Below are 25,618 nucleotides of genomic sequence, written 5' to 3'. Positions count from 1 at the left end.
TTTCCTGCTGTTTCCCAGCCCCAAGTTCATAGCCGATGCTTGATTATATTTGCCAACTGAATAAGTGAATGAATGAATAATGTTCCTGGAAGAACCCAGGGAGGATGGAGAGAGGGGGGAGGAGGCAGATCAGAGAAAATGGACGCTCAGCGAGCGGAGGCTGCACAGCCCATGGGTGTCAAAGCTGGCATCCGGACTCTGAGGTACCGACCCCCATAGAGTGACACGGCTCCCTTGACCTTGCAGAAACGGAACCCCCGGCCAGTGCCAAGGACCGCAGAGGCTCTGCTGGAGGTGGGAGGCCTGAGGGTGGACTGGAGAGGTGAGTTTGCTCTGGTGCAGAGCTTGGGGAGGGCACAAAAGCTGAGGCTGAAGCAAGGCGGCTGTGTCACCACCTGCATCTCAACCATTCTGGATTGAACATCTGCTTAAGACCCACCATGGGGCTCAGCCGTGGGATAATTCACCAGAGACTATTTGACAGTCAATTAGCCACAATGATTAAGTCCCCACATGTTCTGTTCACAGGATGACCAGTTTGCCCTCAGATGTGATGAATCCCTTAAAGTTTATCAGAGTTGTCATGGCTGGAGTGGGGCAGGGCCAGCTCCAAAGAAGGATCCACGCCATAGTTGTTAATGTCCGTGCCAGGCCCTGTCATTCATGCTCTGAAGGACATCAGCATCGCTTGGTGCTGGTGGGGGCCACCAGGAGGAGGCCTGCTGCCCCCTTTAGCCAGGCCATAGCTGGACTCCTGTGCTCTCCCTTTTTATGGAAAGTGACCTTGTGAAACAGAACAACAGACCACTGGGAACCAGAGAGTGTGAGCTTAAGTGCCAGCTGTTAGGGAACTGCAGGGGGAACCGGAGGGCCTCGGTCCCTGAGGTTGGGCCCCAGTTCCTCCCATCCCAGCTAGCCAGCCAGAGTACTCCTGGGCCACACACTGGACCGGCCCGCCGTCTTCACAGTGCACAGTATCCTAAGTAAGACCAGATAGGTAGATAATAGGTAGAGAGGTAAGTAGGTAGGTAGACAAATAGGGTGACAGACAAACAGATAGATGATGAATGGATGAATAGACAGATAGATGATAGGTAGAGTTCATAGACAGATGGATGTAGATAGATAAATATTGTATTGGAAAAACCTGCTAGTCTTCCCTCTTTCTCTCCATTACTCTCACACAACTACAACGTTCACTCTGACACCAGATGGGTGCCCCCTGCCCCCCCGCAAACCTTCACACCAAGCAATTCTCCACAACTCAGTTCTGACACTATCTGGAGATGTCAGATCCCACAGGTTAAGGGCTCAGATCCTCAAGTCTGCTCCCTCCACTTCAGATGCCAATTGCAAGTAGTAGGTCTCCAGGGTTCCCACAACTTCTGTCCTACTTGGGGACAAAATGGGGGTTTGCATCACCCCCTCCTCGAGTTCAAGTAATTTGCCAGAACAGCTCACAGAACTCAGGGAAACACGTACATTTGGCAGTCTATTAAAGGATGTGACAAAGGAGACAGAACAGCCAGCTGAGGAGATTCACAGGACGAGGTCTGGGAGGGTCCCACATGCAGGAGCTTCTGTCCCCATGGAGCTTGGTGTATCAACCTCTGGGTATGTGGATGTATCCACTAACCTGGAAGCACCCCGAATCCCGTACTGTTGGGGTTTTATGGAAGCTTCCTCGTGTGGGCATGATCCATTATTAACTCCATTTCCAGCCCCTCTTCCCTCTCTGGAGAATGCGGGTGGAGCTGAAAATTCCAAGCTTCTAGTCATGGCTCAGTCTTTCTGGTGACCAGCCCCCAACCAGGAGCCATCCAGGAGCCCACCCAGAGTCACCTCAGTAGAACAAAAGATGCTCCTAGGGCTCTTATCACTTAGGAATTTACAAGGGTTTTAGGAACTCTGTGCCAGGGATGGGGTCAAAGACCAAGTATATATTTCTTAACATAAATCACAATATCACAAAGATGGATAGGTGAATAAATAGATTGATTGATAGACAGACAGATAGGCAGCCAGAGAGACATAGATTATCCCCATTTTACACCTGAGGAAACTGAGGCACAGAGAGATTGTCAGCTGCCCATGGTTTCACAGTTAGCAGATGGTAACTCACATTTACGGTTGTCAGCCTACTCAGCCACAGATAAAAGGAACACTCAAGAAACCTTCAGCATCTGAATTATGCAAAGCTGACTTCCTGCAAACCTGGACTGACAAATCTGAGAATAAACAGCAGGTGCAAAATGATTGCAGCAAAGCTTAGACCAAAATGAAAACCAGGTTCCAAAGTTGGCAAATAAGTTCATTCAATGAGATGGCGTCGGAAAAACAGGCTTGCCTGACTCTGGGGTGATAGGTGGCATCTAGCTGGGCACCACAGAGGGAGAACTGGGGCATGGCACCTAGTTGGTGCTCAGTACGTTAGTTGAATGAATGAATGAGAGAGTGGCTCAGTGGCTTCCAGTGGCCATGAGGGTTGGGCATATACACCCCACGAAGAGAGACACTGATTTGTCCTCATTTCCTCTAAATGACAGGTCCATGAAGTTAGTCCCTGAGAAGGACAGCGCCACTTCAGAGGCCCAGACAGGGGTTCCCCTAGATGATCCTGAGGGGGCAGGACAGCCAAAAGGAGAGGACAGCATGCAATATGGCAGGGTAACCACCCGCTGCTCCCTCCCCCTCTCCACATCCACTGCCGCGGCTGCCCCCGGGGACTCAGGACCTCCCAAGAGATACAGCACTTGGGGGGGGGATGGGGCTGGGGGGACGACTCACCTTTATTGAACACCTACTATGTGCCACGTAAGATTCTAGATACTTCATACTTCTTAATGCCCACAACCACCCTAAAATCAGATGGTGATAGCTCCATTGTAGAGATGAAGAAACTGCGTTCTTAAAGAGTTTAGACATTTGTGTTCTCACAGCTAGCAAGTGACCAACTTGGGACTCAAACCTAGGACAGTCTGAATCTGAAACTTGTACTACTTCTTCTCTCCTATGCTGCTCTGTCCACCCATCCCCCACCCATTCACCCACGTACCTACTCATTCATCCATCCATCCATTTACCTTTCCACCTATTCACCCATCCATCCCAGTCACCCATCCATCCACCTACCCATCTACTCACTCCTCTACCCATCTCACACAACCATCCACCCATCTGCCACCCTGCCATCCATCCATCCATCCATCCATTCATCCATCCATCCGCTCATTTACGCACCCACCCTCCTACAGACCCACTCATTTATTCATCCACCCACCCACCTACCCATTTACTCACCCATTCGCCCACTCAACCATCCACCTACTCATCCATCCAGAAGACATTTGCAGAACCCCCACTGTGTGCCAGACAAAGTTTCTGCCTTGGTGGACCTTGCAGGCTAGTGGTGGGGGGCAGGGGAGAGAGTGAGAAAACAATTATGCTAATAAGCAAGGTGATATCAGGTAGTGATAAATGCTATAAACAAAATAAAGAAAGTGATGAGACAGGGACCGACCAAGGATCAGGGACCTGCTTGGATAGGATGCTCTGAGGAGTGACATTTGACATCCCTGAAGGATGCGAAGGAAGTAGCCATGGAAAGAGCAGGGGGAGGAGCATTCCAGGCAGAGGGAACAGCAGGGGCAGAGACTCTGAGGTGAGGAGCTTAGGGTGCCAGAGAAAAGAAAGGGATCCCATGAAACCAGTGGATAGTGCGTAGACGGTAAGGTGAAAGAGCGTACAAGAGGTTTAGAACTTCTTCTCAGAGCAAGAGAAAGTACAGGGCAGGTTAGCAACAGCAAGATGTTTTCAACAGCAAGTGGATGTTTTCAGAAGTTCACTCTGGCTGCAGCTGCATGGAGAATTTCAGATTTGTAGGAACCAGACTTTAAACAAGTGGCTTAACTTCTCTGTGCCTCAGTTTCCCTATCTGTCAGGTGGGAATTATGATGAGGATGGAGACACATGCTGGTCCCATAGTAGGTGTTCAATAAATCACTCCAAACTCAGAAAGTGCCACAGCCTGTCCCCTTTAAGGCTCCCACTGCCATCTGGGAGCCATAGAGGAAGGGGGTCCTGAGGCTGGGCGGGCCTGGAGGGGAGAGGATGCTCCAGGTGGGAGGTACTGCATGGTGGTTCCATCTGCCCCACTGGCAAGTTGTGGGAGCCCCACCTGGCCTTTCCTCTCTCCCCCTGGGGTGTCTCTCTGCCCCCATCTCTCCTACGTGTGCTACAGGTGAAGGCTACCATGTACCTGACCTACCTACGAGCTGTGGGCACCCCGCTCTGCCTCCACGCACTTTTCCTCTTCCTATGCCAGCAAGTGGCCTCCTTCTGCCGTGGCTACTGGCTGAGCCTGTGGGCAGATGACCCCACCGTGGACGGACGGCAGACTCACGCAGCCCTGCGGGGCTGGGTCTTTGGGCTCCTGGGCTGCCTCCAAGGTACCCCTGCCAGCTTTCCTCACTCTCCATCCTCCAGCTCCACCCGAGGGTTTCTCAGGGCTCCTTCGCCCACACCTCCCTGGCTCACCCTGTCCTTCCTGAACATCTGTGCAAATGTCCTGGGTCCAAACACAGACCTGCATCCTTAAGATGGGACTGGGGAAGTGGGGGACAGGGCACATCCCTACTTTTACAGAAGCCTCAGAGTCTCTTCCAGCCTCATCAGCAAAGGCAGAATCTTGGCCTCCAGATGCTGGGGCAGCTGAGCACTTAGGTGGGGCAGCAGGTCCACTGGACTCTGCCCCTCTCCCAAGCTGAGGACAGCCCCAAGTCCGACTGTTGGTGACTTCCAGCACCCCACCCCAATCCCATGCTTCTGCCACTGCCCCACCCCCATCCCCCATAGGAGGTAGAGCCCTGCATCACATCCCCACCATCATCTCCTCCCATCTTCTCTTCCTTTTTAAAAAATAGATTTATTTTTTTAGAGCAGTTTTACATTCACAGCAAAATTGAGCAGAAGGTACAGAGATTTCCCCACTCATCTATAACCTCCATCATTACCAACATCCCCCCACCAGAGTGGTACATTTGTTACAAATGAACCTATATCCACACATCCTAGTTAGCCAAAGTCTGCAGTTTTCATCAGGGTTCACTCTTGGTGGTGTACATTCCATGGGATGGACAAATGTATAATGACATATATCCACTGTTACAGTATCATACAGAATAGTTTCACTGCCCTAAAATTCTCTGTTCTCCACCTATTCATCTCTGTTTCACTGATCTCGTTGTCTATTCTTTCACCAATACCACAGAGTCTTTTTTTCCTGAGTTGTATACCATAATATTTCGTCCCAGTTTTGTTGATATAGTTGACTTACAGCACTGTGTAAGTTTAAGATGTAGAGCATAATGATTTGGCTTACATACATCATGAAATGATGACCACAGTGAGTTTAGTGAACATCCATCATCTCATATAAATATGAAATTAAAGAAATAGAAAAAACATTTCCTTGTGATGAGAACTCTTAGGTTTTACTCTCTTAACAACTTTCATACATAGCACACAGCAGTGTTTATTATATTTATCATGTTATACATTACATTCCTAGTGCTTAGTTATCTTATAACTGCAAGTTTGTACCTTTTGACGGCCTTCATCCAGTTCCCCCTCCCCACATTCCCCCGTCTCTGAGGGAACATATCCAAAAAAATATTACTAAGGCCAATGTCAAAGAGCATACTGCCTGTTTTCTTCTAAAAGTTTTATGGTTTCAGGTCTTATGTTTAAGCCTTTAATCCATTTTGAATTTATTTTTGTATATGGTATGAGAAAGTAGTCCAGTTTGATTCTTTTGCAGGTACCAGTTTGATTCTTTTGCATGTAGTGTCCATGTTTCCCAGTACCATTTATTGAAGAGGCTGTCTTTTTTTTTTTAATCCAATCCAACCTTATGTCTTTTTTTTTTAATTGGGGTATAGTTGTTTTACAATGTTGTGTTAGTTTCTCCTGTACAGTGAAGTAGAGTTCCCTGTGCTATACAGCAAGTTCTTATTAGTTATCTATTTTATACATATTAGTGTATATATGTCAATCCCAATCTCCCAATTCATCCCACCCCCACCCCCGCTTTCCCCTCTTGGTGTCCATACGTTTGTTCTCTACATCTGTGTCTCTATTTCTGCCTTGCAAACACCAGTTCATCTGTACCATTTTTCTAGATTCCACATATATGTGTTAATATACGATATTTGTTTTTCTCTTTCTGACTTACTTCACTCTGTATGACAGTCTCTAGGTCCATCCATGTCTCTACAAATGACCCAGTTTCCTTCCTTTTTATGGCTGAGTAATACTGAAGAGGGTATCTTTTCCCCATTGTATATTCTTGCATATTTTTTTGTAGATTAATTGCCCATATAATGTGGGTTTATTTCTGGGCTCTCTATTCTGTTCCATTGATCTGTGTGTCTGTTTTTGTGCCAGTACCATATGGTTTTGATGACTGTAACTTCGTAATATAGTTTGAAATCAGGGAGTGTGATACCTCCAGCTTTATTCTTCTTTCTCAAAATTGTTTTGGCCATTCAGGATCTTCTGTGTTTCCATACAAATTTTAGAATTATTTTTTTCTAATTCTGTGAAAAATGCCATTGGTATTTTGATAGGGATTGCATTGAACCTGTTGATTACCTTGGGTAGTATGAGGATTTTAACAATATTAATTCTTCCAATCCATGAGTATGGTATATCTTTCCATCTGTGTCATCTTCAGTTTCTTTCAACAGTGTCTTACAGTTTTCCAAGTAAAGGTCTTTTACCTCCTTAGCTAGATTTATTCTGAGATATTTTATTCTTTTTGATGCAACTGTAAATGGGATTGTTAAATTCCTTTCTAATAGTTCACTGTTAGTGTATAGAAATGCAACATATTTCTGTATATTAAATTTGTATTCTGCAACTTTACTGAATTCATTATTGGGTTCTAGTAGTTTTTTGGTGGCATCTTTAGGATTTTCTATGTATAGTATCATGTCATCTCTAAATGGTGAGTTTTACTTCTTCCTTTCCAATTTGGACTCCTTTTATTTCTTTTTCTTGTCTAATTGCTGTGGTTAAGACTTCCAATATTATGTTGAATAAAAATGGTGATAATGGGCATCCTTGTCTTGTTCCTGACCCTAGAGTAAATGCTTTGAGCTTTTCAACACAGTGTATGATGTTAGCTGTGGGCTTGTTGTGTATGGCCTTTATTATGTTGAGGTGTATTCCCTCTGCTTTGTTGAGAATTTTTATCATAAATGGATGTTGTAGTTTGTCAAATGGTTTTTCCATACCTATTGAGATGATTGTGTGATTTTTACTCTTCAGTTTGTTAATGTGGTGTATCACATTGCTTGCTTTGTGGATATTAAACCATCTTTGCATCCCTGGGATAAATCCCACTTGATCATGGTGTATGGTCCTTTTAATGTATTGTTGAATTTGGTTTGCGAATATTTTGTTGAGAATTTTTGCATTTATGTTCACCAGTGATGTTGGCCTGTAATTTTCTTTTTTTGTTCTATCTTTGTCTGATTTTGGTATGTGGATGATGCTGGCCTTGTAGAATGATTTTGGAAGTGTTCGTTCCTCTGCAATTTTTTGAATAGTTTGATAAGGATATGTATTAACTTGTCTCTAAAGAGTCTGGACCATCTGGTTCTGGACTTTTTTTTTTTTTATTACTTATTCAATTTCATTCCTGGTAATTGGTCTGTTCATATTTTCTATTTCTTCCTGTTCAGTCTTGGGAGGTTGTACATTTCCAGGAATTTGTCCATTTCTTCTAGGTTGTCCATTTTATTGGCATATAATTGTTCATAGTCATCTATTATAATCATTTCCATTTGCATGGAATAGCTTTTTCCGTCCCCTCACTTTCAATCTCTGTGTGTCTTTAGGTCTAAAATGAGTCTCTTGTAGGCAGCATACATGTGGGTCTTTTTTTATATCCACTCAGCCACTCTATGTCTTTTAATTGGAGCATTTAGTCCATTACATTTAATGTACTTACTGCCATTTTGTTCATTATTTTGGGGTTATTTTTATAGTTCTTTTCTGTTCCTTTCTTCTTCTTTTGTTCTCTTCCCATGTGATTTGATGACTATCTTTGGTGTTATTTTTGAATTTCTTTCTCTTTTTTTTTGTGTGTGTCTATTATAGGTTTTTGGTTTGTGGTTAGCATGTGGTTTAAATATAGCAATCCATATATGTGTGGGTTTTTTAAGTTGTTGATCTCTTAAGTTCGAAAGCATTTAACAACCTTGCTTTTTTTTTCCTCTCCCTGCCACATTTACTGTTTTTGACATCATATTTTACATCTTTTTGTTTTGTATATCCCTTAACTACTTATTGTGGATATAGATGATTTTATGACTTTCATCTTTTAATCTTCCTATTCGCGTTATATGTGGTTGGTTTAGCACTTTTACTGTATATTTGCTTTTACCAATGAGATTTTTCCTTTCGTACAGTTTGTATTTCTAGTTGTGGGCTTTCCTTTTTTTGCTGGCATATAGGAAAGTGATTGAATTTTTCATACTAACCTTGCATCCTGGAATGTTGCTATAATTGCTTATTAGTTTCAGGAGTTTTTGGTCAGTTCTTTTAGATTTTCTACATAGATGATCATGTGATCTGCAAACAAATACAGCTTTATTTCTTCCTTGGAAATCTGCATACCTTTTATTTCCTTATCTTATTGCATTAACTAGGACTTCTAGCAGGGTGTTGAAGAAGAGTGGTAAGAGGGGACATTCTTGCCTTGTTCCAGATCTTACTGGGAAAGCACCAAGCTTCTCACCATTAGGTTAGCTTCTCACCATTAGGTTTTTAATAGATATTCTTTATCAAGTTGAGGAAGTTCTCGATTCCTATTTTACTGAGAGAGGTTTTGGGTTTTGTTTTGGGGGGGTTGTTTTTGTTTATTTGTTTTATCATGAATAGGTACTGGATGTTGTCTAATCTTTTTCTGCATCTATTGATATGGTCAGGTGATTTTTTTTTAGCCTATTGATGTGATAGATTACATTAATTGATTTTTCAGATTTTTAAAATATTTATTTATTTATTTATTTGGCTGCACTGGGTCTTAGTTGTCACACGCAGGATCTTCATTGCCACGTGCAAGATCTTCATTGTCGCAGGCGGGATCTTTAGTTGTGGCATGCAGGATCTAGTTCCCTGACCAGGGATCAAACCCGGGCCCCCTGCATTGGGAGCACGGAGTCTTAACAACTGGACCACCAGGGAAGTCCCAAATTTTCAAATGTTGAAGCAGCCTTGCATATCTGGGGTAAATTCCACCTGTTCATGATGTACGATTCTTTTCATACATTGTTGGATTTAATTTGCTAATATTTTGTTGAAGATTTTTACATGTACGTTCTTGAGAGATATTGGTCTATACAGTTTTCTTGTACTGTCTGTCTGATTTTGGTATTAGGAAATGTTGCCCTCATAGAATAAGTTAGAAAGTATTCCCTCAGCTTCAACCCTCTGAAAGAGAGTGTAGGGAATTGGTATAATTTCTCCTTAAATATTTGTTAGTGAACTCATCTGGGACTGGCAGTTCCTGTTTTGGAAAGTTATTAATTGTCAATTCAATTTCTTTAATAGTTATAGGCCTATTCAGATTGTCTATTTCTTCTTGCATAAGTTTTAGTAGATTGCGTCTATCAAGGAACTGGTCCATTTCTCCCAGGTTTTCAAATTTATGGGCAGAGAGTTGTTTGTGGTATTCCTTTTTTATACTTTTAATATCCATGGGATCTGTAGTGATGTCCCTTTTAAAATTTTTTCAGATATTAGTAATTTCTGTCTTCTCTCTTTCTTCTTAGCCTGGCTAGAAGCTTATCAATTTTCTGATCTTTTCAAAGAACTAGGCTTTGGTTTCATTGATTTCCTGTTTTCAATTTCACTGATTTCTACTGTAATTTTTATTGTTTCTTTTCTTCTGCTCACTTTGGATTCAATTTTCTCTTCTTTTTCTAGTTTCCTAAAGTAGAAGCTTAGACGATGGATTTTAGAGCTTTCTTTTTTCTAATATATATTTATTCAGTGCTAAACATTTCCCTCTAAGTACTGCTTTTATTACATGCCCAAAATTTGATAAGTTGTGTTTTTATTTTCATTTAGTTCAAAATATTTTAAAATTGCTCATGAGGTTTCTTCTTTGACCCACGTGTTACTTAGAAATGTGTTAATATTCAAGTATTGGGGATTTTCCAGGTATTTGTTATTTCTAGTATAATTCCACTGTGGTCTAAGAACAGACATTGTATAATTTCTCTTCTTTTAAATTTGTTAAGGTGTATTCTATAGTCCAGAATTGTGGTCTATCTTAGTGAATGTTTCATGTGAGCTTAGGAATTTGTGTTCTGCTGCTGTTAGATGAAGTGGTCTGTTTATGTCCATTATATCCAGTTGATTGATGGTGTTGTTGAGTTCATCTCTGTCCTTACTGATTTTCTCCCTGCTGGATTTTCTGCCTTTTCTGATAGAGGGGTGTTGAAATCTCCAGCTATGATAATGGATTCATTTATTTCTCCTTGCAGTTCTATCAGTTTTTGCCTCACATATTTTGATGCCCTTTTGTTAGGCAATACACATTAAGGATTGTTAAGTCTTCTTGAGTAACTGACCCCTTTATCATTATGTAATGCCCCTCTTTATCCCTGATAACTTTTCTTACTCTAAAGTCTGCTCTATTTGAGGTTAATATAGCTACAAACTATCCAGGTATAATAATACTAACTATTTAAAACTATATGTCTCAGACTAGCTTAAGCAACAAGAGAATTTATTGGCTTGTGGACTGGAATCCATAGGTAACTAGCTTGAGGTATGGCTGGATCCACGGGTCCAGCAAATACTGGAAGATTAGCTTCATTTTCTTCCTCTATGATAGCTTCCTGTCCAGGCAGGCTACTTCCCCTGGTGCTAACATAGTATCCCACAAAGTGAGTACCTCTTCCCAGAAGTCCCAGCAGAGTCCCAGGTCTCATTGGCCTGACTTGGGTCATGTGTTCACCCCGAGCCAACTGCAATGGTTCGGATTGGCTAGGGATGAAATTTTCCCCACCCCAGAAACAGAGAGTGAAGTTAGCTCCGTTCCAAGCACACAGATTGGCATTGGGAGGAAGGGGGTGTATTAGTTTCCTAGGGCTGCCATAAAACGGATTACCACAAACTTGGTAGCTTAGAACAACAGAAATTTTTATTCTCTCACAGTTCTGAAGCCAGAAGTCCAAAATCAAGGTGTCAGCAAAAATTGGTCCCTCTTGGAGGCTCTGAAGGAGAAACTGTCCCATGCCTTTCTCCTAGCTTCTGCTGGTTGCCAGCCATCCTTGGCATTCCTGGGCTTGTGGTGTATCACTCCAGTCTCTGTCTCCGTCTTCATATCATCTTCTTCTCTGTGTCTCTGTGTGTCCTCTCCTCTTCTTATAAGGACACTAGTCATCAGATTTAGAAGCCGCCCTAAATCCAGGATTTCACCTCAAGCTCTTTCACTAATAACATCTTCAAACGCCCTCTTTTTTTTTTTTTTTTTTTTGCGGTACGCGTGGCCTCTCCCGTTGCGGAGCACAGGCTCCGGACGCGCAGGCTCAGCGGCCATGGCTCACGGGCCCAGCCGCTCCGCAGCATGTGGGATCTTCCCAGACCGGGGCACGAACCCGTGTCCCCTGCATCGGCAGGCGGACTCTCAACCACTGTGCCATCAGGGAAGCCCCAAAGGCTGTCTTTCCAAATAAGGTCACATTCTGAGGTTCCTGGTGGACATGAATTTGGGGGGAGACACTATTTAACCCACTGCATGGTGGTCCCATCAAAGGATAAATCAGGGTGGCCAGTTCATAACATAGCCACCACAGGGTGATGGGGGTCTCCAGCCCTTATGCCTTGACCCCTTCTCTCTCCCCAGCAATCGGGCTCTTTGCCTCCATGGCCACAGTGCTCCTAGGAGGGATCCGGGCATCCAGCCTGCTCTTCCGGGGGCTCCTGTGGGACGTAGCACAGTCTCCTATTGGCTTCTTTGAGCGGACGCCCATTGGGAACCTGCTGAACCGCTTCTCCAAAGAGACAGACATAGTAGACGTGGACATCCCAGACAAATTCCGGTCTCTACTGATGTATGCCTTCGGACTCCTGGAGGTTGGCCTGGTGGTGACAGTGACCACCCCGCTGGCTGTCGTGGCCATCGTGCCACTGCTGCTCTTCTATGCTGGGTTTCAGGTAAGGGGAGGTTGGAGAGGCTCCTGGGGCCAGCCGAGGTCACCTCCACCAGTCCCCTGTCTCTGGGCAGGACTCAGTGTAAGAGGTTCTGCCCAGCTGGACATCTAGGAGCTGCCCCTAGAAGAATTCTCAGAGACAGAGACACCACAGTCTGTTTCTAACACTTACTCTCATCTCTGTCTCCCAAATGTTCACATCAAAGTTCTTAACGTCTAACAGTTTATCCTGCTGCTGTTGCTGAAATCAGCTATCTCTTCCTCAGTGATCTGGAAACCAAGAAGGCATTGCAAGCTCTCAAAGACCATTGTATTAGGCTCGACTCTTTCAGTTGCCAGAACCAGAGACCAACTTAAATTAGCTTAAACACAAGAACAGAATTAATGGCTTATGCTCCCAGGGTGCAGGGGGTCAGCTCTTACTAGGACGCTGTCACTCTTTCCATATCTTCCCTCAGTGGTTCTTGAAGTGTGGTATCAGACCAGCAGCATCAGTTTCACCTGGGAACTAGTTAGAAATGCACATTCTCAGGCCCCATTCAAGACCTACTGACTCAGATACTATGGAGCTGCGGCCCAGAAATCTGGGTTTTAATGAACCTTCCGGGTAATTCTGATCCATGCTAATATTTAAGAATCACTGGCTCAGCTCTGCTTGGCCTAACTTTGCACACACTCCTTTTCTAGGGGGCAGGTCTGATGGCCCCCTTGCAACCCTATACTCACAGCCTCCCACCTCAGCAACCCCCGACACAAAGCAACTTTTCTCCAGCTCAGCATTCACACATCCATCCCAGGGAAGATTCTGATTGGCCTTTCATGAGGCATGTGTCATCCCTGAGCTCATCACTGTGACCAAAGGAATAGTTTACTCTGCCTAGCAGGGCTGTGTCATGTGACTACCTCCATGATCAGGTCTCATGATTGACCGCCAACCCCCCATCCCCACCAAGGAAATCAGAAGTAGAAGAAACCATGGTAGCCAGACAAAAATCAGAAGTAGAAAAAACAAAACAAAACATGGTAGCCAGACAAAAACCATGGCCATCGCTGCCCTCCACAACTATCCCAAGTCTTTTCTATAGCCTCTTGACCTGGGGGAGGAACTGCTTCTCTAGAGCTTTGGAGTCGGACAGAGATGTGTTTGAATCCAGGTCCTGCCACTTGCTTGCTATAGAGGCTTAGACCAGCTGCTTAATCCCTCTGAGCCTCTGGTGTTCTTACCTATAAACTGTGAACGACCCTAATGCCCACCTCACAATGACTGAATACTGCAGTTGACCCTTGAACGACGTGGGGATTAGGGGCACTGACCCTCCTTGCAATTAAAAATCTGCTTAGAAGTTATAGCTGGCCCTCTGCATACACAGTTCCTCCATAGCCACAGATTCAACCAAGTGCAGAACGTAGCACTGTAGTATTTACTATTGAAAAGTATCCACAAATAAGTGGACCTGTGCAGTTCAAGCCCATGTTGTTCGAGGGTCAACTGTATTTGGAAAGAGCCTGGCATGCAGCCTGGGTGATCAGCAAATGCAGGTTCCTTCCTGCCTGCCAGCCGCACACAGCTTCCAACCTCAAACCAAATAACGATATATATTGTTTGTGCGTCATGGTGTTCGCAGCACCTGGCATGTAACCTTCGAGTTAAGTGAATGAATTTGACTTGTCAAGCTGCCTTCCTTGCCCTTTGTGGCTTTGTTCCCACAATGACTGGCCCTAAGTGAAGCAGTTGGCCTTAGAGCTGAGAATGAGATATTTACTATAGACTAGGTCTATAGTAAATAGACCAGACTCCATCCTGGCCGTACATGAGAATCACTCGAAGGCTTTTTAAAAATTCCAAGGCCAAGGTGATGCCACCAGAGAGGTTGATGCCACCAGAGATTCTGATTCAATAGTTCGGGGGTGAGGCATTGGGAGTTTTTGAAGATTCTCAGGTGATTTTTAAAAAGACCCATGGAACTCTGATTCTACAAGGAAATTGGAGCCCAGAGAAGAGAAGCCACTGACCCAAGGTCACACAGCAAGCTGGTAACAGAGCTCCCTATGCTTCTCAAACTGTCTCTCTGTGTTTGTGACCTCTCTGCTCCCCACTGTCCCACTTCAGAGCCTGTATGTGGCCAGCTCATGCCAGCTCAGACGCCTGGAATCAGCCAGGTACTCATCCGTGTGTTCCCATGTGGCCGAGACATTCCAGGGCGGAGCAGTGGTCAGGGCCTTCCGGGTCCAGGGCTGCTTTGTGGCTCAGAACGACGCACACATGGATGAAAGCCAGAGAGTCAGTTTCCCGCGGCTGGTGGCTGACAGGTAGGAAGGGGGCAGAGAAGAACCTATAATCCTTCTGTGTCCCCAGAGGATGAGACCTAAGGTCATACTGTGTGGTCAGAGAGGTCACGTGGCCTGCTCAAGGTCACACAGCGAGTCGAGGGTAAAGCAGAGCCTAGACTCCATGGGTGCACATGGCTCACAGTGTGAGCAGATGGACCTTGGCCTGAGGGATCCCCAACCACAGATGGGCAGGAAGTACAGGTGTCAGCAAAAGGGAAGAAGCCTCTGTTGCCAGGCCACTAGACCAGCCTCTGTTGCCTTGGTGACAAAGGAGCTACATAAGCATCCTCGGCCTCCTTTCGGTACTAAGCAAGAATAAGAACACAAGTTTTGAGCACAGACAGACACAGGTGCAAATCCCAGCTCTGCAACTTACTAGCTGGATGATCTTGGGCAAGTCACATAACCTCTCTGAGCCTCATTTGTCAAAGTGAGTTTGCACTCATGGAGTGGCTACTGAGATTAAACAAATACACTCACAGCTAATCCTTGTAATGTGCTTACCACATGCCCAGCACAGTCCTCAGCATCCTCTGTGGATTAATTTATTTAATCCTATTAACAACTCCACCAGGCAGAGACCCTTTTATAGATGATGAATCTTAGGCACAGAGAGATTTAGGAACTTGCCCAGGGCCACACTGCAAATACATGGTGGAGTGAGGATTTGAATCCAGTCAGTCTGGTGCCAGAGTGTGGAGAGGGTCAAGCACACAGTGGGTGTGAATTCAATAAATGTCAGTTCCTTCCTTCTTTCTGCCCAGATCTCCAGCCAGCTGGGGCTATGAGGCCCTGCAGCTGTGGGCAGTGTCTCAATGCCATATGCCTTCTGGGTGACCTGCCCTGCCCCTTCCTGGGGTCCTAGCCTAGGGAGGAGGGACCTTACAAACATTTACAAAGCACCTACTTTGTGGAAGGGTCAATGATTTCTGCGCCATATACGATGGGTGTATCTCATTTAATCCTCACAACTATAATGAGCCAGACGTTACTTCATCCCACAGATGGGTAAACTGGGGTTCGGAGAAGTGAAGGGACTCCCCCAAGGTCAGCCATCTAGGAAGTGGCAGACCCTCAGTCAGGCAGATGTGGCTTCAAATCCCGGTGTTTGTTATGTTTGTGGACTTGGGCAAGTACCTAACCCTTCTGGTGTCCTCATCTGTCCAATGGGGACAACAGTCCTCCCATCGTGGGGTTGTTAAGAGGACTAGGTGTTATATGCAGTGAAGCCCAGAGTTCCCTGAAGACAGGGATTTTTATCTGTTTGGTTTGCGGCTGTGTCCCCAGCATCTCCAGCATGCATGGCACACAGTAGGTGCTGAATACATATCTGCTGAATGAATGCATGAATGAATGGTCAAGTAGGAATTCAATAAAAGGAAAAAGAAGTAGGAATTCAATTTCCTCATCCATTCAATATGTATTTGTTGAGAACCTACTACGTGCTCAGTCCTGTGCTGGGTCCTGGGGACAGAGCCACGAACAAGACAAAGTTGATGGACTTCCCTGCTGGTGCAGTAGTTAAGAATCCACATGCCAGTGCAGGTGACACAGGTTCGAGGCCTGGGCCGGGAAGATCCCACATGACGCGGACCAACTAAGCCCATGCGCCACAACTACTGAGTCTGCACTCTAGAGTCCACGAGCCAAAACTACTGAAGCCCACGTGCCACAACTACTGAAGCCCGCACGCCTACAGCCCATGCTCCGCGACAAGAGAAGCCACCGCAATAAGCCCGCGCATCTCAACGAGGAGTGGCCCCCACACGCTGCAACTAGAGGAAGCCCACGCACAGCAATGAAGACCCAATGCAGCCAAAAATGAAATATTAATTAATTAGTTAATTAAAAAAAAAGACAAAGTTGCTGCCCTCATGAGCCTGCTGATGGAGGCCGACAGTCAAGGACTGATTAACTAGTTTAGCTATACAGAGTGATAAAAGGGAGGAGTCGTCCTGAGGGCTCTCTGAGGAGGTGAGGCTTGAGCTGGCTGTGTGAGGGTAAGATGTTGGCCATGTGAAGAAGGAGGTCGGATTCAGGCAGGGGGAACACAGGGGACATGGCTTGGCATAGCCTGGGGACAGAAAAGTAGCAGCACAGCAGAGCTTACTTGAGCACCTACTGTGGGGCCTGGGTGTGGAGGAGACCATTGCCGGGACCCCATGGGCACTTGAGCTGGCATGCTGTCCAGGCCTTGTGCCCAGGGAGGCAGGTAGCACAGAGAGGCCCCACTGACCCCACTCTTACCTGTCCCCTCGCAGGTGGCTCGCTTCCAACCTGGAGCTCGTGGGGAATGGGCTGGTGTTTGCAGCCGCCCTGTGCGCAGTCCTGAGCAAGGCCCACCTCAGCCCCGGCCTCGTGGGCTTCTCTGTCTCAGCCGCCCTGCAGGTACTTCCGACACCCCAACCTGGGCTCTGGGGTGCGGGCAGAATGGACACAGACCTCTGCCAGTGGGACCTTCAAGGACCTGAGTCCAAACTACCAACCAGTGAGGAAGACACGGCTCTGCAAGAGCCTAGGCTGGACCTTGGAGCCTCGCTGTGCTCCTCTGAAAAATGGGCAGTAATCCCTTCACTTCAGACACTATAAAGACTCATTGAGATAAAGTAGACAGAGTCCATTTCCAGTGCATTGTTAACGTTTTGTTAACTTTTAATAACAATATTTAATGTCAGGTTATGACATCTGTAAAGGAAAATATATATATATATATACATATATGTAAGTAGCATTCATTATGAATGAGACATTGTTCTAAGAGCTTTATAAATATTAGCTCATTTAATCCTGCCCACAAGCCCACCAGGGGTACTATTACTGTCCTCATTTTACAGTTGAGGCAACTAAGCTTAAGGCTAAAGCAAGTAACAGGAGGGAACATGATTGGGGGGAGGGTGCTTTTCTTTTGCATGGCCCAGAAGACCTCTCTGAGAAGGGGGCTTGAGATCTGTGGCCTAAAGGAAGTGGGGGAATAGGGGAGGAGCAGTCCTGGTGGAGGGAACAGCAGGAGGAAAGGCCCTGCGATGGCGGGAGGGGTGCGACTGGTGTGTTAGAGGAACAACAAGAAAGCGGTGTGGCTGGAGAGAGTGTGAGGACAAAACTGGAGGGAAATGAGGTTGGGAAGGGGTGGGGGCAGGGCGAGCAGACTCTGGGGAGGAGCTTGGTGTGGTACCAAGTGGGAAATCAGTGTTAAGTGGAGGGAAACCTCTCTGAATGGAAGTCTTTGGGCTGGATCCTGCTGGGTGTCCTTGAGAGGGCCACACACCTTCTCTGGTCCTGTCTCCCTACCTGTTTCAAGAAGGGTTGGATAAGCTGATGTCCGAGGGCTCCTTTCTGGTCCATATACTCCAGTTCAACTAAAGGAAAAGAGGGATCCTTGTGGCTACAGCCAAATTCTGCCCCCTCGTCTGCTCCGGGTCCCGCCTCCCAGCCCCTGCCTCACCTGTGGGGTGGCCTTGCTGAAGCTGTCCTGAGGTGTCTTCTCGAACCAGGTGACCCAGACGCTGCAGTGGGCTGTTCGCAGCTGGACAGACCTGGAGAGCAGCATCGTGTCGGTGGAACGATTGAAGGACTACGCCCAGACGCCCAAGGAGGTGATGGGCAAGAGATGGAGGGGGAGCGGGCACCATCCAGGACTTACAGCAGAGGACGGTGGACCCATGTTGACATCTGCCACCGGCTTTAGAGCCCCCACCACTGCAGACTGCAGTCACAGCCAAGGTGGCAGGAATGGTTAAGAGGGTAGGGTCTGAGACGAGGTCAAATCCTGGTTCCTCTGAATGGCAAGGCAGGGCACTCTGAGTGACAGGGGACCAGGAGTAACAGCAACATGACAGTAACATAACAGCAGCTTGGTAGCAACATTATAGAAACATGACAGCAGCACAACAGTAACACGATAGCACTACTGAAACAGAATAGCAGGAACAGTAGAGAAACATAGCAGCAACGTAACGGTGCTGGGTGTACTAGGAGGTCATCCCACAATAAAGGACTTCATACAGTGTCTGGCACACCGCAAACACTCAATACATGTCCACACTCTAATTAGCCCCATTTCACAGATGGGGAAACCAAGGCTCAAGGGAGTGGAGTGACCTGTTCAAGGTCACAGGAATAGCAAATGGCAGCACTGGTCTCCCCACTGCACAGACTTGCCCTTTTCCCTAAAAGGAGAGTGTCTACCTCTACTAGCGAAAGAGAGAATATTTGAAAATTAATAATGGCTAATAACAAAAATAGATAAAGAGTAGCCAACATCATTATTTTTTTATTTTCACTATACCAAATATTATTTGTTTTTAGCCTTGCTGCATTCCATGCCCCATAACAACCCTGTAAAGTAGCAGTAAATAAGCCCACTTTACAGAAGAGGAAACTGAGGGTCAGAGAGGCAGGCCCTTTTGTGAGAAGCCTGGAGAAAGGCTCCTCTGACCCAATGTCCCCTCCTGCCCTAGGCACCCTGGAGGCCGGCCACCTGTGCGGCCCGGCCCCCCTGGCCTCGTGGGGGGCAGATCGAGTTCCGGGACTTTGGGCTGAGATACCGACCCGAGCTCCCGCTGGCCGTGCGGGGAGTGTCCTTCAAGATCCACGCAGGAGAGAAGGTGAGCGGCTCACCTACAACTTCCTCCTCGTGGTGGCCAGGCCACAGGGCGGCTGGAGAGGCCTCAGGGCCGTGGCCAGGCTGGGCATCACCCAGAGTCCAGGTCCTAAGCACCGGCTGCCTGCTCCACGTCCGCACCTCAGGTCCCCCAGTCTTCAGACCCACCACGCCCTAAAGGGAACTTATCATCTTCCCCAAACCTGCTTCCATCTTGGTGAAACCCACCCACCTTGGTGTCCCAGATGAGGAGGCATCACCCCAACTTTTCTTCTTTCTCTATCATTAGTTGAACACCTACTATGTGCTGGGTGAGGTGTTGAATGTTCCACATACTTATCCAGTTTGCATGGGCTCAGTTCCTTGCTTTGCCGTGCCTGACCTTGGACAAGTCACTGCATGCCTTGGTCTCAGTTTCCCATCTGTAAAGTGGGAATAATAATGTCAACCTCATAGAGTTGTTGAGAAGTTTACCTGGGTTAATACATAGAAACTGCCTGGAACAGTGCCTGGCACATAGCAAATGCTACAGAAGTGCTCACCAATGCTTTTATTCATTATTATTTGCATTTTCACTCTGACAACACACCTAATATCACCTCATTTACAGATGATTAGTCAGGCTGCTTCATTGTATCCTTCTCTGCCCTCCCCACCTGGTGACACTTCCTCCCTGCCCTCCCCTCCACTGCTCCAGGTCCTCAGCTTCCTGTTTCACCCCCTCCAATCTATTCTCCTGTGATCTTGATTTGAGCATGTCATTTCCCTGCTCCAGACCTTCCTCTCTCTCCCAGCTTCCTTCTGGTAAAGCCCAAACTCCTGAGCTTGGCATTCAAGGCCCTTTCTCCACTTCATTCATTGCCCTGCCAGGGCTTAGCCAACATTTGTGGAGCAGCAGCCTCTGGGCCAGGTGGGTACATGGTGCTGCCCTCGAGGAGCTTACAGGCTACCAGTTGGTGTGGTTCACCCGGCATCTTCCCCCTCCCTGAACTCCTAGTCATCCTTCAAGATTCCACTCAAGTATCTTCTCCTCCATGAAGCCTTCTCTGATTACCCCATCAACCTCCATCCCAGGCAACATGAACAGCAGCACCTCCATGCTTACCTCCATTGCTGCAGGCCAGAGCCTGGTTATAGAGAGTGCTTGTTCATCACACTGTATTCAAGTTTACTCCGGTGCACTGTTTCCAAGACCAGATGGTGAGCCCTTTGGAGCAAGGACTCCTTAATTTCTGTATTCCTGGTGCCTAAAAGAGTGCCTGTCATACAGTGGGCGACACACATGCTTCGTTCACTTATTAAACAAAGAGTGTTGAACCCCCACCAAGTGTCAAGGAAGGATGGGGGATGGATAGAAAGATGGGCAGATAGATGGAAGGATGAAGGATGGATGGCTGGGATTGGGGGCTGGATGGAAAGAAGAAAGAGGCATGGATGGAAGGATGAATGGATGGATAGGATGGAGTGGAAGAAAGGATGAGAGATGGAAGGCAGGATAGGAATATGGATGGAAGGATGGTGTGTGGAAGGAAGGATGAAGGACAGAGGGAAGGATGAGGGTATGGATGGAAGGAAGGGGAAGGATGAAGGAATAGGAGGAAAGGTGGGGAAGTGGATGAAAAGATGGGAGAGGTGTGTCAGGATGAGGGGAAGATAGAGAAGAATGCACAGACAGAAGGTTGGATGGATTGATGAATGGATATATGGACAGGTGGACAGATGGACAGATGGAAGGATGGATGCTCAAAGGATGATGGATAGATGGATGGGTCTTGGGTGCAGGGGAAACATCTAGCAAAGACATGCCCAGGAACCCTGTGGGCTATGGCCTGCCTTCTGGCCGGGCCTGGTCAGAATGGGCCTTACTCCCCCATCCCCCGGCAGGTGGGCATCGTCGGCAGGACAGGGGCAGGAAAGTCCTCCCTGGCTGGGGGCCTGCTGCGGCTCCTAGAGGCGGCTGAGGGCGGGATCTGGATCGACGGGGTCCCCATTGCCCAAGTGGGGCTGCACACACTTCGGTCCAGGATCACCATCATCCCCCAGGTGAGGCCTGGGGAGGGGTGGGCAGAGGTGGGGGGAGGGGGATAGGTGGGCGGCATGGCTGGCCCAGCTCTGACCCACTGTCCCTTCCGGCCAGGACCCCATCCTGTTCCCCGGCTCTCTGCGAATGAACCTCGACATGCTACACGAGCACTCAGACGAAGCCATCTGGGCGGCCCTGGAGACGGTGCAGCTCAGAGCCACGGTGGCCAGCCTGCCCGGCCAGCTGCACTATGAGTGTGCCGACCAAGGCGACAACCTGAGGTAGGGTCGCCGCACCCCAGCCAAACCCTGTGAGATGCTGGGGGAGAGGCAGGTGTGGCCAAGGTCCCCCCCAGGGTAATATGCCCTGGAAGTCACCTCCCCACATAGGATGATCAACCCCATTCTATTCCTAACCACAGTACAAATCCCATCCCTCATCAGCCGTTCCAAACTCCAACACAATCTCTGAATATCAAGAGATACTTTTTCTTTTTCCTAAATTTGTTTCTAAGTTTATTTGGTGGCAAAACTCAACCTCTACTGACACGAGGCTACTTCTGGTCTGTATTTATCTCACTCAGCATTTATTTTGCTGCAAAGATACTGTGTTTGATATTGGGTGCTAACCCCACGCTCACTGGGGTCGTCAAGTAACATAGGGCGTACGCCTTTAAAAGCTTTAAGAAATCGTAGTAAAATACACATAGCATCTTAACCATTTTTTAGTGTCCAATTCCATAGTGTTCAGTACATTCACATCATTGTGCAATAAACCTCCAGAACTTTTTCATTTTGTGAAACCGAAATTCTGTAGCCATTAAACAACAATTCTTTATTCTTCCCTCCCACCAGCCCCCATTTCACTTTGTTTCTCTAGGTACTTCATTTAGGTGGAATATTATAGTATTTGTCTTTTTGTGACTGGCTTATCTCACACAGCATCATGTCCTCCGTGTTCATCCATGATGTAACATGTGCCAGAATTTCCTCCAGTTTTAAGGCTGAATAATATTCCATTGTATGGATAGACCACATTTTTCTTATCTGTTCATCCATTGATGGACGCTTGGGTTGTTTCTACCTTTTGGCTATTGTGAATAGTGCTGCTGTGAACACAGATGTACAGGTGTGTGCCTTTTTAAAAGTCAAGACATTCTGGATTCTAAAACCCACCTGACCCAGAAGATGTTAGGGTGAGGGACCGTGGGTGGTAATGGCACTAGAAGGGCAGCAGGGCTTGGTAGCCAGGAGCATAGACATAGTTGTAGGATCTTGGGCAGGTTGCTTAATCTTCAGTGCCTCAGTTTCCTTATCTGTAAAATGGGAATAATAGTTAGAACCTGCCTATCTGTGCAAGGATTAAATGAGTGCTATGTGTAAAGTTGTTGCAACAGTGCCTGGCATGTAAGAAATATTCATTTCAATATTCATTTTAATCCTCAAAGCTGCACTTTCACTAATCCCATTTCACAGAATTGGAATCTGAGGCTTGAGAGTTGCCAACTCACCTACCCCATAAGTGGTGAGTCTGGAGCAAAGCCCAGGCACCTGACACCCACATGGCCGTAGTAGGTCCTGGTTCCCTAAAGGGTTTACTCTGAGGAAGCTGAACATGGCAGGAAACAGCCCCAAACACCCTTGAGTCTCCAGGCTCTGGGGGCTCACTGACTGTGTGACCTTGACTCTCAACTTTCTCATCTGTAACTGGAGTAAAAGAAGGGTTTACTCTGTGACATGCATGGCTTTTATATGATTTGTCTTATCCTCACAACCCAGTGTGGAAGGACTCATTGACACAATACCTACCTTTGTGGTCTTTATGAGTTAATATACATAAGCAAATAGGATGTGTCTGGCACATAGTGAAGACCACAGAATAGAAACAGAGATAGCCATTGCACAGATGGGGAAACTGAGGCCCAGAGGGTTTCAATGACTTGCCTAATGTCACTCTGCTCAAAAATGGCAGGATGGGGATTCCTACCAGCTCTGTAGACTAGGGACCCACGTCTGGGGACACACAGGCACACATCCCCCACTCCCGCAGCTGCCATGAGGACACATTTGTGGGCACCCCCTGCAGGTCAGTCCTGATGTGCAAACATCTGGCCTGTCCCACTCATTCCCAGCCTAGGCCAGAAGCAGCTCCTGTGTCTGGCACGTGCCCTTCTCCGGAAAACCCAGATCCTCATCCTGGATGAGGCCACGGCTGCTGTGGACCCGGGGACGGAGCGCCAGATGCAGGCCGCCCTGGGGAGCTGGTTTGCGCAGTGCACGGTACTACTCATCGCCCACCGCCTGCGCTCCGTGCTGGACTGTGCCAGGTAGGCCCCCACACCCCACCCCTCCCAGCTGGCCCCCAGGGCACCCCTGCAGGCAGAGGAAGGCATCAGGGTTTAGAGCTGGAAGGGCACTGGAATAGATTATGAAGTGCCCGCTGTACAGGTGGCAAGACTGATGCCCACAGGGGAAGGATAAGCCCGAAGACACATGCCCAGCAGATGCTTCCAACTGGGCTGTCGGGGTCAGTAAGCCGCGTGGAAGGCCAGACTTGCTTAGAGCAGACACACTGGGCATTCAGAGCGGCCAAGGCCCTGGGCTGGGGTCCAAAGAGCTGGCTGTGTCCCTCTCCCTTGCAGGGTGCTGGTCATGGACGAGGGGCAGGTGGCAGAGAGCGGCAGCCCAGCCCAGCTGCTGGCCCAGAGGGGCCTGTTTTACAGGCTGGCGCAGGAGTCAGGCCTGGTCTGAGCCCAGCCCCTGGATCCTCCTCCCGCCCCACCAACCCGGAGAGTCTGCCAGGCCCTGGAGACACAGTGACCCGGGGTCATCAGTGGCCCCATGGAATTGAGTCTAGACCCCTCTCTGCTCTCTGGGAGGAGAAAATGCCCGATCACCCCAGACCCAAGAGGACACAGCAACCCACAGGTCGTCCTGATCAGGGCTCATCCAGCCCCATCTACCCTGGAGCCAAAGTCGACAGCAGCTCTCTGCCCTGGCTGCCCAATGGACTCACCTGGGGACCCCAAAAAACTGCCTGTGCCCAGGCTCCACCATAGACCAATGAAATGAGAATCCCTGGGGCTGGAACAATGGTGTGTGTACCTTTTACAGAGTAACCTTTTATTTTGAGATGATTGTAGATTGACAAGCAGTAAAAAATAATCCAGAAAACTACTTGTGTACCCTCTACTACTTTTCCCCAATAAGAACATCGTTTTTATTTTTGAAGTATAGTTGATTGACAATGTGATAATTACTGCTGTACAGCAAAGTGATTCAGTCATACATATATATATATATATATACATTCTTTTTAAAAATATTCTTTTCCACTATGGTTTATCATACGATATGGAATATAGTTCCCTGTGCTCTACAGCAGGACCTTGTTGTTTATCCATTCCATATATAAAAGCTTACATCTGCTCACCCCAACCTCCCGCTCCATCCCTCCCCCTTGGCAGAGTCTGTTCTCTATGTCCATGATTCTGTTTCATAGATGGGTTCATGTGTGTCATACTTTAGATTCCACATATAAGTGATACCATATGGTATCTGTCTTTCTCTTCTGACTTACTTCACTTAGTATGATAATCTCTAGTTGCATCCATGTTGACGCAAATGGCATTATTTCATTCTTTGTAATGGCTGAGTAATATTCCATTGTATATATGTACCACATCTTTTTTTATCCATTTATCTGTCGATGGACATTTAGGTTGTTTCCATGTCTTGGCTATTGTGAATAGTGCTGCTATGAACATAGGGGTACATGTATCTTTTTGAATTATAGTTTTGTCCAGATATATACTCAGGAGTGGGACTGCTGGATCATATGGTAATTTTATTTTTAGTTTTCTGAGGAATCTCCATACTGTTTTCCACAGTGGCTGCACCAACTTACATTCCCACCAACAGTGTAGGAAGGTTCCCTTTTCTCCACATTTGTTATTTGTAGACTTTTTAATGATGGCCATTCTGACTGGTGTGAGGTGGTACCGCATTTTGATTTGCATTTCTCTAACATTTAGCAATGTTGAGCATCTTTTCATGTGCCTATTGGCCATTTGTATTTCTTCTCTGGAGAAATGTCTATTTAGGTCTTCTGCCCATTTTTGGATTGGGTTGTTTTGGGGTTTTTTGTTGTTGAGTTGAATGAGCTGTTTGTGTATTTTGGAAATTAAGCCCTTGTTGGCTGCAGCATTTGCAAATGTTTTCTTCATTCTGTAGGTTGTCTTCTCCTTTTGCTTATGGTTTCCTTTGCTGTGCAAAAGCTTGTAAATTGATTAGGTCTCATTTGTTCATTTTTGTTTTCATTTCTATTGCCTTGGGAGACTGACCTAAGAAGACATAGGTACGATTTATGTCAGAGAATGTTTCGCCTATGTTCTCTTCTAGAAGTTTTATGGTGTCATGTCTTAACGTTTAAGTC

At 46.8% G+C, this 25,618-nt stretch overlaps 1 protein-coding gene across 1 annotated transcript in view; it reads left to right on the top strand.

Moving 5' to 3' along the window:
* ABCC6 (ATP binding cassette subfamily C member 6) overlaps positions 1 to 24,138 on the top strand; it is a 56,733-nt gene extending 32,595 nt beyond the window's left edge. Inside the window, exons 20-31 of the mRNA XM_060125158.1 lie at positions 247 to 322; positions 2,547 to 2,667; positions 4,241 to 4,448; positions 11,924 to 12,234; positions 14,341 to 14,540; positions 16,823 to 16,949; positions 18,053 to 18,154; positions 19,019 to 19,165; positions 21,046 to 21,204; positions 21,299 to 21,465; positions 23,316 to 23,510; positions 23,826 to 24,138. Coding sequence (XP_059981141.1) covers positions 247 to 322; positions 2,547 to 2,667; positions 4,241 to 4,448; positions 11,924 to 12,234; positions 14,341 to 14,540; positions 16,823 to 16,949; positions 18,053 to 18,154; positions 19,019 to 19,165; positions 21,046 to 21,204; positions 21,299 to 21,465; positions 23,316 to 23,510; positions 23,826 to 23,934 — 1,922 coding nt within the window. The 3' untranslated portion in view covers positions 23,935 to 24,138. The remainder of the gene's footprint in view (positions 1 to 246; positions 323 to 2,546; positions 2,668 to 4,240; positions 4,449 to 11,923; positions 12,235 to 14,340; positions 14,541 to 16,822; positions 16,950 to 18,052; positions 18,155 to 19,018; positions 19,166 to 21,045; positions 21,205 to 21,298; positions 21,466 to 23,315; positions 23,511 to 23,825) is intronic.
* The last annotated feature ends 1,480 nt before the right edge of the window (positions 24,139 to 25,618 follow it).

The sequence above is a fragment of the Lagenorhynchus albirostris genome, chromosome 15 (genome assembly GCF_949774975.1).
Source record: "Lagenorhynchus albirostris chromosome 15, mLagAlb1.1, whole genome shotgun sequence".
Classification (NCBI taxonomy): Eukaryota; Metazoa; Chordata; class Mammalia; order Artiodactyla; family Delphinidae; genus Lagenorhynchus; species Lagenorhynchus albirostris.
This window is presented reverse-complemented; position numbering and strand designations above follow the sequence as displayed.